Source organism: Podarcis raffonei, chromosome 7 (genome assembly GCF_027172205.1).
Source record: "Podarcis raffonei isolate rPodRaf1 chromosome 7, rPodRaf1.pri, whole genome shotgun sequence".
Taxonomy (NCBI): Eukaryota; Metazoa; Chordata; class Lepidosauria; order Squamata; family Lacertidae; genus Podarcis; species Podarcis raffonei.
In genome coordinates this window covers 87,079,176-87,091,684 of record NC_070608.1, presented here as the reverse complement: position 1 = coordinate 87,091,684, position 12,509 = coordinate 87,079,176, and the positions used below count along the sequence as shown (strand labels likewise).

At 40.9% G+C, this 12,509-nt stretch overlaps 1 protein-coding gene across 12 annotated transcripts in view; it reads left to right on the top strand.

Moving 5' to 3' along the window:
* Window positions 1-12,509, top strand: part of LOC128418020 (protocadherin gamma-A4-like) — a 299,406-nt gene that overhangs the window by 92,076 nt on the left and 194,821 nt on the right. Inside the window, exon 1 of one of the 12 annotated variants that reach the window (XM_053397362.1) lies at window positions 1,760-4,266. The exons of 10 other annotated variants lie outside the window; for them this stretch is intronic. In XM_053397362.1, the coding sequence (XP_053253337.1) occupies window positions 1,837-4,266 (2,430 nt within the window). In that variant the 5' untranslated portion in view covers window positions 1,760-1,836. Of the gene's footprint in view, window positions 1-1,759; window positions 4,267-8,996; window positions 11,518-12,509 lie in introns of those variants that run through there. One more of the 12 variants, XM_053397368.1, reaches the window with a different exon arrangement.

The following is a 12,509-nucleotide window of genomic DNA, read 5'->3' as shown; positions in this document are numbered from 1 at the left end:
CAGCTCCCCCTTCTTTTAGTTATTACTTTATATGTGATCCTTCTGTCAAGTATCTTCTTTCAACAAATCTTTATCTTGATGCATCAGATGATCTGTCTTTGTCTCTTATTTTGGACTGCTGGTGGAGGCTTACAAAACCTTGTGCACATCTATAAAAAACATAGTTCACTACATATTGAAACTATCATGTAAAGGAGATAGGGAGAAGGCTAGGCTCATCCTATTTTCATGTGCAGCAGGTGAGTTCCTGATTTAATGCATTCTTAATTGTTTTAACTTAGTATGTTGTATTTGGCTTTTGTTTCATATTTTTATGACTCTTCCAAATAGTTGGTGGTTTAAAAAATCTGTATCAGTAAATAAGTATATAAATGTGAGCCCTCACCTGCCTTGCTACTGGTAAGTTGTAGTTATCTGCCTCGGTGAAAACTAGGGCCAGGTATCCTATGACAAATAAGTGCTCATTCCCATCTTTCAACCAATAACCTCTTTCCACTTCATACCCAACTGCCCACCAGTAAGCTGATACTGAGATTCTCATTGCTACAAGACTTCTTTTTTTAAAAGTAATAATGAATTTACATAAGCCCTTTAATTGGCTGAGTTATTTTGGCTGTTGGTATATTTTAGCATGATAAAATGAGGAGATTTATTGGTGAGGGGACTCTGGGAAGAAATTTACAAGCAATTGTATTGTAAGATTGGTTGCATAATGCTCCTTGTAATTTGCAACCTTCACCCGCTATTGGACTACAGCAGCAACACACAAACGGGGTTGGGGGGGGTATTTTCTATTTTAATGAGATTTCCAGTGTAAGGTAGGAGTAGAATTTTGAACCCCAGAGAAGGTGTCGTGTGTTGCCTTCTCCCTGTAATATGAATGAAAACAGCTTCAGCCAAAGGTGTGTTCTTCTAGTGTGTTCCACACTGCTACAATGGGTGCATCACTGGAAATGTGACTGCAAGTTTATTTACTCCTCTGTCACATGACTGTAAGATGTTTTGATTCCAGTGCTCTTTGGTGACATGTTGCTTGTATTTTTCTATTAAAAATATGCTGTCATGGTTGGAGTTGTAAACACACTACAGTGGCAAGAATTGATGCATTTGGGGGACATTTTATGAGGCATGTGAATGAATGAATGAATGGTAACTTGCTGAAATTTGGGGAGATTGTTTGGGTGACCATTTCTGACAATGTCCTAGAAGGACTATCCTGAAGTTCTACTAATGTGTGAATTGGACAGTGAAAAGTATTCTGGGAGGATGTGGGTCAACCCACCTGAACCTCTGATGGGAATATGTATTAAAAAATCACGTGTGATAGTTTTTTAATATTATTTTGATTTTTTTAATGCACATTAAACATGGAAGAAAGAAATTTGGAACTCTGGTCTCATTGACCTGCATACAGAAAAGAGTTCTTAATGGAGTGAATAACTATGAGGTCTGATCAATAATCCATTGAGGGGGGTACAACTTGAAAACAATGGTAAAGGGATAAATTAAAAGCAGTTCTCTACATTAGAAATTATATACTATGTACCGTTATTGAAATGGCAAATACAGTTCCCCATGTGTACTCAGAGTGTCACTGTTGGACAACGTGGGAGCAGCCATGGCTCAGCATTTGTGAGGCTCTTGGAGCAGTCTCTCTCTCTCTTAACACATCAGCGGAGCAGAAAGGAAAAGCTTTTCTTTTAAAAGCTGCTCAAGAAAGGAAAGCTCTCAGTTTCCGAAAGATCAGATCAAAAGAACAGTATTGCTGCTATCTCACTTAAGTGTACTGGGAGTCTTGCAAACTATACTGAAAGAAGGAAGAAATCAGGAAATGCAATGGATGTGATGGAAGTAAAGCAGGCAGAGAGAACAAGGAAGATCACCAGGAGGCAAGTACTGTTTCTGTTCATATTCTGGTCTGTGTTCTGCTGCCAGGTAGTGTCTGAGAAGGTTCAGTATTCAGTTCCAGAGGAAGCAGAGCAGGGCTCCTTTGTGGGGAACCTTGTTAAAGATCTGGGGTTGGATGTCAGAGAGCTGTCAAAGCGCAAACTTGGTATTTCTTCAGAAAAGCAATTCTTTGATTTGAATGAACAAAATGGCAACCTGTATGTGAATGAGAGGATAGATCGGGAAGAGATTTGTGGTAAATCATCTACTTGTGTCCTCAAATTAGAAGTTGTAGCACAAAATCCTTTGAATATTTTCCACATAAATATTTTTATCCAGGACATTAATGACAATGCCCCATATTTCCGGAATGAAAATGTTGAGCTTAAATTTAGTGAATCTACTCTGCCAGGAACTCGATTTGCTCTTGGAAATGCTGAAGATGATGATATTGGAATAAACTCCCTCCAGAATTATCAATTGAGCTCAACTCCATATTTCAAACTAGAAATTCAAAACAGCAATGATGGTGGCAAATATGCAGAGTTAATATTGCAGAAACAACTGGACAGGGAAAAGGAACACACGCACCACATGGTCCTTACAGCCATGGATGGTGGAGAACCTCCAAAAACCGGAACAGCCAAAATATTGGTAACAGTTATTGATATTAATGACAATGCTCCTGTTTTCACCCAGACAAACTATAAAGTGAGTCTGAAGGAGAATGCACCCAAAGGAACCTCTGTGCTTCAAGTCAAAGCATCTGACAGTGATGAAGGGTCATATGCTGAGATCACTTATACATTCAGTGACATCTCAAAAACAGCTGAGCAGAAATTTCATCTGGATCCCAGAGATGGAACAATTACACTCATAGAAAGTGTTGATTTTGAAGAGAGTCAATATTATGTGATGATAATTCAGGCAAGTGATGGAGGAGGATTGGCAGCACATTGCAAAGTGGAGATTGAGGTTCTTGATGAAAATGATAATGCTCCAGATGTGATCCTTACATCCGTGTCCACCCCAGTTCCAGAAGATGTCACTTCTGGAGCTGTGATTGCTCTCATTAAAGTTCAGGACAGGGATTCTGGGGATAATGGAGAAGTCACCTGTCACCTGAAGGAACTTGTACCTTTCCTGATAGTCTCATCTTCGGACAATTATTTCAAGCTCCTCATAGATGGTGGCCTTGACAGAGAAAGGACTCCCGAGTATAATATTACAATCACAGCCACAGACAAAGGCTCACCTCCACTCTCCACACACAAAACCATATCAATACAGATCTCAGATATCAATGATAACCCACCAGCCTTTGAAAAAACTTCCTACACTGCCTACATTCCAGAGAACAATCCATCTGGAGCTTCAATTTTCCACATCAAGGCCTCTGACCCAGATCTGGATCGCAATGCCAGAATCACTTACTCCATCCTTCACAGCAACATCAAGGACCTGCCTCTCTCCTCATATGTCTCCATTAACTCTGAGACTGGGATCATCTATGCCCAACGCTCCTTTGACTATGAGCAATTCAGGGAGTTTCAGATTCAAGTGAAGGCCCAAGATGGAGGTTCTCCACCACTCAATAGCAGTGCCACAGTGACAGTATGTGTTTTGGATCGAAATGATAACGCTCCACAGATCCTGTACCCCTCACAATCAACCGAGGGCTCACCTTTCTTTGAGATGGTGCCTCGGTCAGCTGAGTCGGGTTATCTGGTGACGAAGGTGGTGGCCGTGGACTCTGATTCGGGACACAATGCCTGGCTCTCCTTCCATCTCCTGCAGGCCACAGAGCCCTCACTCTTCAGCATTGGCTCCCACACAGGAGAGGTGCAAACAGTCCGAGCATTACTTGAGAGAGATGCAGTGAAGCAGAGGCTGGTCATCCTGGTGAAGGACAATGGGCATCCTCCTCTCTCAGCCACCACAACTTTGAGCCTGGTGTTTGCTGAGAACTTCCAGGAGGCTCTTCCAGAAATGAACTCCCAACCAAATGACTCAGAGTATCAGTCTGATCTACAGTTTTATTTGGTATTGGCCTTGACCTTGGTGTCTTTTCTGTTCCTGGTGACGGTGATTCTGACCTTTCTGATGAAGCTTCGAAGGTCAAGAAACCCCACTTTCCTTCAGTGCTTTGTTCCTGACCCCCATTCAAAGGCTGGTGCCGTATTCCCACCAAATTATGAGGACGGAACTTTGCCTTATTCCTACCAGGTCTGTCTGTCCTCTGAATCCAGGAGGAATGAGCTGACATTCCTGCAGCCCACTGTCCAAATAGCAGAGAATATCCTTTGCAATGGCAGCTCTGACATTTCTTTGATGGTCAGTGGAGGTAATTTAAGTTCTGAAAAGGAGAATACTGACATGGTGAGTTTTTTCTTCTGCACTATATAGTAAGCTGACTTATCCAATAAGTTTATTTTATTGAATTTACTTGGTGTTATTGCGAGTTTAAGAATATTATATTTCAAGCAAGCAAGGATCATTCTGTAATAACAGATGCTGTCAAATCACAGTATGACTTAAAGAGTGTCATACACCAGTGGGGGTTTTTTGTAGAGTTTTTCTATTCACGTCTGTTGGTTTCCTCTACTGTGTTTGAGTAGCCTTTTATGGCTCATATATTTAGAAGTAAAGGTGAGTGATTACCAGATAACAGAATGGATATCCTTTATTTAGAAAATATAGTTTTTACATATCTTTTTTATACTTAATATATGCTGTAAGTGGTACATATGTTCATATGAATTCACTTCCAATAGAAATAATTCAAATTTTAATTATACGATATACAATATCTTTATTGTCATTGTCCCATACAGAAGAATGAAATTGAAAAACTACATAAAACATTCAAAACCCCCTAAAAACTCTGAAACCCCATTTTAAAATACACTATACTGTACTATACTATACTATACTATACTATACTATACTATACTATACTATAGAGACCCCTTATGCTGCGTTTAGAACCAGAATTGCATTTGCGTAGAAACTGTTTCTCAGGTGGCTAGTCCTGGCCTTTATAACCCTATACCTTCTTCCAGAAGGCAGAAGCTGAAAGAGATCATTTCTGGGGTGCATACTATCCTGCGCTATCTCTGCCGCTTTCTTTTGGCACCTGGCAGCATAGATTTGATCTAAGGTGGGAAGAGTGCACCCAATTATTCTCTCTGCAGTCTTTACAACCCTGGATAGCATTGCTTTTCCCCTGGCCGTGCAGCTCCCAAACCACACACACAGACCATAAATTAATACGCTCTCCACAGTGCAATGGTAAAATGCCATCAACAGGTCCTTTGAGAGATTGTTTTTCTGGAGGATTCTCAGAAAATATAACCTCTGCTGTGCTCACTTCATCAGGTATTTGCTGTTTTCTCCCCAGGTTAGGTCGTCTCTCAACTCCATTCCCAGAAATCGAAACATCGAGACCTGTTCTACGCACTTTCCCTCAATAATAAGTGGCTGAATATTCAATTTACATTTCCTAAAGTTCACAATGATCTCTTATCATTGTGGGCCCTGCCACACAGAACATGTAGGAATGATTATTTTGTCCTACACTGTGCACAGAGCATCTCTGGCAGGTCTCCAACTGCACAAGGGGATCTTTGGCAGTGGACCTCCCTCTCTGCCAACCCAGAAAGTTTCACAGAATCCTAAAGCTCCTCCCTCGTACGGGAGCATAAGATTGTCCTCTTAGTTACTGTTTGGCCACATGCTGTGATTTAATGTACTATGATGCTGTTGGTATTGTGAGCAGTTTTAAAGTCAGGCAGCAGTCAATCTCTCGATAACTTCTAACTTGAGGAATGGGGGGGGAATGTGGTGAAACTATTTTATTAAAATGAAGAAATTTCAGGCTGACTGTATTTATAGAAAATATAAATTATTTACTATTTTTATATAGTGCTATGTTTTTGTAAACTGCTTAGAAATTTTCACAATTAAGTGGTATATAAATCCTGCAAAATAAGAATAAATGTAAAACATGTGTATGACACTTTACAAACAAAAGGTATGACAGGTGCCATATGGAAAACTCAATAAAATCAGGTCTCAAAATCAGATAAAAGGATTGCATTTTATGTAAGCAATATGCTTGTAAAGTTGAAAACGAAACCTAATTTGAAATAAGAAAAGTGGGCAATTAACTTTCATTGTTCCATCATACTGGAGGACAGAATTTAACACACTTCTGAAGTAGACACATTTGTATGCTTGTGAATTGATTCTGCAGTGTAAGACGGAATGAATCTAACCAGTGCTATTCACGCAAGTCTTGACAGTTTTTTATGTCTTCCTTTAGATATGTATAATTTAATTTTTTGTTCTATGGATTGTGAATGGTACTAATGCACTCTACTCCATATACTTTAATTTATTTGGTAAGAGCATGGGTAGTTCTGCCTGTCCAAAGGAGGTTTGGATCTGTGTTTCTAATACACACCGTCACTCACATGACAAGCTTTCTTTTTTAAAAAACCTGATAGGAGTATCATAAACAGTTTATGATACGGCATGAGCAAGGTAGGCATGGACTGGAATGACTGTTCAGCTAAAAAAAGGTCAAACTTTCTGTTGGATGTGCCTTTGGAAACACTTAAAATTGCTCTTAGAATTGTAGCCAAGATACATGCCGACTGATGATAATTTTTTATATATAAAGGCAGTTCTTTCTTTTCTGGGGATACTCAAGTGTATGCAGTATAGGCACCTTTTTATTGTCAAATGTTAAAAGTGTGGCACTTATTGTAACAACTTCATGGGGAGTACCAACACCTCTCCCCCCATAATAACATATAATGACTAGATGATTATATGTTTTTAACTTCATGCTTGAGATCCGCCGTTAACACTGTTTGGAGTTTGGGCCTCCCAAAAGCCACTCTGGGGAGGTCAAACTTAAAGCTCAAGAAAATGCTCAGCCAACTTCAGTTTGTTTTTGGAATGCAGCTTTGAGAAGCACCCTAAATAAATGAAAGATTATTCACACTTACCTAGGAGCAAGTCCCATTGAATTCCCTCTCTTGCTGAAGGGAAGGGCATCTTTGCCCACATGTAAATGAATATGAGACGGTTTAGACTAGGCCCAAGCTCTGTCTTGTGGGGAAGCCTTCTTTGGATCTGGCTAAAGTAGGCTGTTGGACCGACTTCCTCCCAGTCCCGTCAGAGAGTCCACCCACCTAGGATTAGCTGGTAAGTCTTTTGGGTGGCCAGGAGGCACGTCCCTATTTTCATCGGAGAAATGTTGGAAGGTACATAATCATTTGATCAGATTGATTGTAGTGGAAGGATTTTGTTACCTGCATGGCACTGCCTTAACTGTGGGGCAGACGCTTCAATTAGGTACCGTTTGGTACTGTGGTATACTGAACTGATTATAACGAGTTGTAATGTGCAACCACAGGATAAGGGAGGGAAGAAACTGAAGTGTTCCATGAAAGAAAGCTTACTGGAGACACTCACTAAGGAAATAGAGGAACCGTGGGCCCTGAGGGGAGGAGCTCTTGATCCCAGATGTTTAATGGCCTGTGACAACCAATGGCAAGAGCAGCCTCTTCAGGTCCACAAATGGGCAGCAAATGGATCAGCCTTAGGACTGAACCAAGTCGGAGTGGAGCTGCCTAAAGGAGGCAGACAAGGCAAGATGGACTCTCCTTTCAGTTTAGAAGAAGGTACCTACACTGCTGGGGTGAATGTGACATACATTCTTTAAATCGATTCTTTAAATCGACATTCAGTTCTTTACTTTTTTGGTTGAAGAGAGACAACTTAAATTGGTTAATGAATATCAGCTGTCAGTAATAAGACACAACAATTCCACTTCTCTGAAAATAATGAAGACACTTCAGTGTGAAGACTTAAGAACCTGGGGCACCAAATGGGAATGCAGAGGTGTCCGAGAAACAGATGCAAGTTGGAGAGAGAAAGGAGTCTAGAGGAATCCTATATGATCCTACCTGAGCACTGACATCTGCTTCTGAGGCTCTCCTCTGGATGCCCTCATCTTCAGAGAATAGGTGAGCTGTGACAGAAGAGAAAGGCTTTTAGGAGAGGCACAAATCCTTGAAGACTTGCCTATATATATAGTGCCAAATTAAGTCTTAATTTTATGAAGCTTTTTCTTTAATTGCTCACCACTTTTAATTACTGCAACGCCCCCACCCCACAAAAAGAAAAATTGCTCTTGTTAAGGTAGAGGGAATGGAAATTTCACCAGAGTGTTTAGAGGAGTTTTCATTTACCTTACTTAACTTTATGAGGTGGTTGAAGGCTCTCACCCCATTTTTTTCTTGCTTTTTCACTTTTTTAAAAAAATCTGCACACTGCTAGCAATAGTGCAAGGCTCTCTTTTTCCACTTCCCATCAGCTGCACTTCCTGGAATGCCTTGGGGAGGCACCACCTATGTATCACCTATGGCACTGCAGGAAGTGTGGCCGGAGGGAATTGTCACAACACACTCTCCAGTTTCTTGCAGGAGGCACTTCTTGGAATGCCTTGGGAATGGCACAACGCTATGTTGCATTCCATCACTCCCAAAAAATGCAGCCGCTGAGAAGCTGTAGAGAGAGAGCCTCAACACTACTGTGACCAGTGTGGAGTTGTTGTTTTAAGTTCAAAAACAAGAATAAAAAGAGAAAACCCTAGGCCACCTAAGTGTAAGATAATCAGCAATCCCCTTCCCCCATTAAAAAATGCAAACAATTTTCCCCCATTTTTAATACAGGAACGGACACTAATTTGTTAGTCCGCTATAATGTTGGCAACATCTGAGGACACCTGAAACTTAAAAACAACATCACCATTCATATATATTACTGTACACCTTGCACACAGAGCTATTTGTCCTGGAAAATAATGGTAATAGAATAGCAGCAATATAGTCCTGTAATGTAGAATCAAATAACCTCTGCATAAGCAGCAATAAAAAAACATGATGAAAAGCAGAATGATTGCAACTCTAGTGTGAAGCACCTGCATTTTGTCACTGTGACTCTGGGTGTCGCTGTTCACCAATCCAGCAAACTAACACATGGAGCGATCCAGCCTGCCCATTCTTGCAGATAGGCTGGAATGGAACTGACAGTTCAGGGAACAAAATGATGCAGGTTTTGCTTTAAAAATAAAAAAGGACAGATAAAAGCTATTTGAACAAGAACTAGTAGTATTCCTTTTTGTGGAAGGAAATGGAAGGAAAACAGAGGCCTTGGAGTTACAAAGAAATAATCATACAATGCCTTCTAATGGTGAATATTTGGAAGGCAGTTTCTGGACAGATCCACTACTCCATTCCAGAGGAGATGCAGAAAAGCTCATTTGTGGGGAATATTGCAAAGGACCTGGGGATAGATCGGAAGCAGCTTTGGGACCATGGACTCCGCATTGTAACTAGTACAGGTATGATTCAGTATTTTGAACTGAATTTCAATACTGGCCATTTACAAACCTCTGAGAGAATAGACAGAGAGAAAATCTGTGGAAGGGCAGAAATGTGCATCTTAAAGTTTCAAGTTATTGCTGAGAGCAACTTAAAGCTTTATGTTGTTGAAGTAGAAATCATGGATATAAATGATAATGCTCCCTTCTTTCTGTTGAATGGATGGGAACTAAAAATCAGTGAAATGTCTACACCTGGATCCCACTTCCCTCTTCCTGAAGCTCAGGATCCGGATCTGGGGATAAATTCAATACAGAGCTACCAACTCACAGGCAGTAGCCAGTTTTCTTTGCATGTAAAAACAGGACAGAACGGTGTCAGACGTGCTGAGTTGTTATTGGAGAAACTTCTAGACAGGGAAGAGCAACCAGTTTATGATCTACTCCTCACAGCTTCTGATGGAGGTGATCCCATCAGGTCTGGCACAGTACAAATCCACATCATTGTTCTTGATGCAAATGACAATGCACCTGTTTTCAGTCAACCTCTTTATGAAGTGAGTGTCAATGAGAATATTCCCAAGGGGTCCACACTTTCTACAGTGAGAGCGACTGATATGGATGAAGGAATCAATGGAGATATAAAATACTCTATCCAACAAATCACAAAAAGGGACTCCCAAATGTTTCTGTTAAATTCCACAACTGGCGAAATCATCCTTACTGGGAATCTTGATTTTGAGGAATCATCCTTATATGAATTTGAGGTGCAAGCCATGGATGGGGGCGGTCTAAGTGACAGATCAAAGGTTGTGATCCTTGTTACAGACTTGAATGACAATGCACCTGAAATAACAATAACTTTTGAACTCAACTCTGTCCCTGAGAATTCACGAACTGGAACTGTCATTGCCATTTTAAATGTCCAAGACAGAGATTCAGGAGTCAATGGGGAGGTTATGTGCTCAATTCCCAATAGCCTTCCTTTCCAACTAAAGAAAACAATGGACAACTTTTACACTTTAGTGACAGACAGAGCCCTTGACAGGGAACAAGTGGCAACCTATGATATCCCTATTACAGCAACTGATAATGGGACTCCGACATTATCAACCTCTGCAATTATTTCACTGCAGCTGTTAGACACAAATGACAATCCCCCAGTCTTTTTACAGTTAGCCTACACCTCTTATCTCCTAGAAAATAATCCAAGAGGAGCCTCAGTCTTTTCCCTGAAAGCAAGTGATCCGGACTGGGAAGAGAATTCCAGAATAGTATATTCCATCACTGAAAGTCAGATCAGTACACCCCCTCTCTCCTCATATCTCTCCATTAACTCTGAAACTGGGGTTGTTTATGCCTTGAGCTCCTTTGATTATGAAGAGTTTCAGGAAATTAAGTTCCTAGTCAAGGCTCAGGATGGAGGTTCTCCACCACTCAGCTCCAACGTCTCAGTGACTCTCTTCATCCTGGACCAGAATGACAATGCTCCCCAAATCCTTTACCCCTCCCCTCCCACTGACGGTTCCACAGGGATAGAGCTGGCCCCTCGCTCCTCTGAGCCAGGCTACCTGGTCACTAAGGTGGTGGCCGTGGATGCGGACTCTGGCCAGAATGCCTGGCTCTCCTACCAGCTGATCAAGGCCACCGAGCCAGGGCTCTTCACTCTGGGGCTCCACACGGGAGAGATCAAGACGGCCCGCTTCTTTCTGGAGAAAGATGCCCTCAAGCAAAGCCTGGTGGTTTTAGTCAAGGACAATGGGCAGCCTCCAATGTCGGCGTCAGTCACTGTCACTGTAGTCTTGGCTGACAGCATCCCTGACATGCTGACTGATCTGAGCAGTGTCCCAGTATCTGAAGACCCACAGTCAGATCTCACCTTCTACTTGGTGACTGCAGTGGCTTTTGTCTCCTGCTTGTTCCTCGCCTTCCTCCTTGTGTTACTGGCACTCAAACTTCGCAGGTGGAAAAATTCTCAGTTGTGTGACAATGGAAGTGTGCATTTTGATGGTGCTCCCATCTCCCAGTTTGTGGGGATTGATGGAGTCCGGGCATTTCTTCAGTCTTATTGCCACGAGGTTTCACTGACTTCAGGCTCTCGGAAAAGTCAGATTCTTTTTCCAATTGGAAGTTGTACCAATACTCTGACACCACAACAGGCTCCTGATAAGCCAGGCCCTTTGTTAGTTATAGGTGACTCTAACACAGTTTCGGAGGAGGCAGCAATCCATCAGGTGAGTACATAAATGTCAAGACTTTGGTTTACTTTATTCAATATTCAATATTATATTATTGCATGACAAAACCTAGAGAAAGCCTGTTTATGCTTTATCACAAAGATGTAAAGAAATAGGGTGTTTGAGGTTCAATATATAATGAAGCAATTACTTTATTGTTTCAAATAAATACTGTATTTAAATTTAGGGCATATTTTAAATAAATCAGCTTAGGATTTATCTGTTTCAGCCACTGTGACTATGTTGCTGGCTGACACCATCCCTGCCACCCTTTCAGATCTGAGCAGCACCTTAGCTCCTGCTGATCCTTATCCTACCTGGTTATTGGAGTGGGCTTTGTTTCTTGTTCTTAACTTTCCTCTTGTGTTATTTGTACTCAAGGTTGACAGCTGCAGAAATTCCTAATAACTGTTACTGTCTCACAGTTCTTAGAGATCTATCTAATCCATGCCTTTCTTCAGTCTTACTGCCTGATTTGCTTGTACAAAGCTTACGTGGAGGTCATACAATGTCCAGGGTTGGGCGTTACCAGCTTTTCAACATTTTTTTTAAAATAATTTTTTTATTGATTTTCCAACATAAATTAAGACACATTACAGCTTACAATACATAGACAAACAAACATATAAACATGTATAATTTCATAACCTCTTTTTCTTAAACCCAATTTCAACGACTTCCCCATGCCTCCCTTTTCTGCATCTCTGTTTTAAAACTTTTTCAGCAACCCCTAATCTCAATTGCTTGTAATTCACTTTCTTTAATCCTTTTTCTCTTACCCAATCATTTACCGCTGCAAATCTGTTTTACCTTACCCATGACATTTTAGCACTCATTAATTTTACAACAGTTCTTAAGGTAAAGTTTAAATTTCTTCCAGTCTTCTTGTTATTGGTATGAGCTTTCGTGTGCATGCACACACTTCTTCAGTTATTCTTCAGTTATTCTGTTAGTACTGTTTTAGTTCTATGGGTGTGGGAGTTATCTGA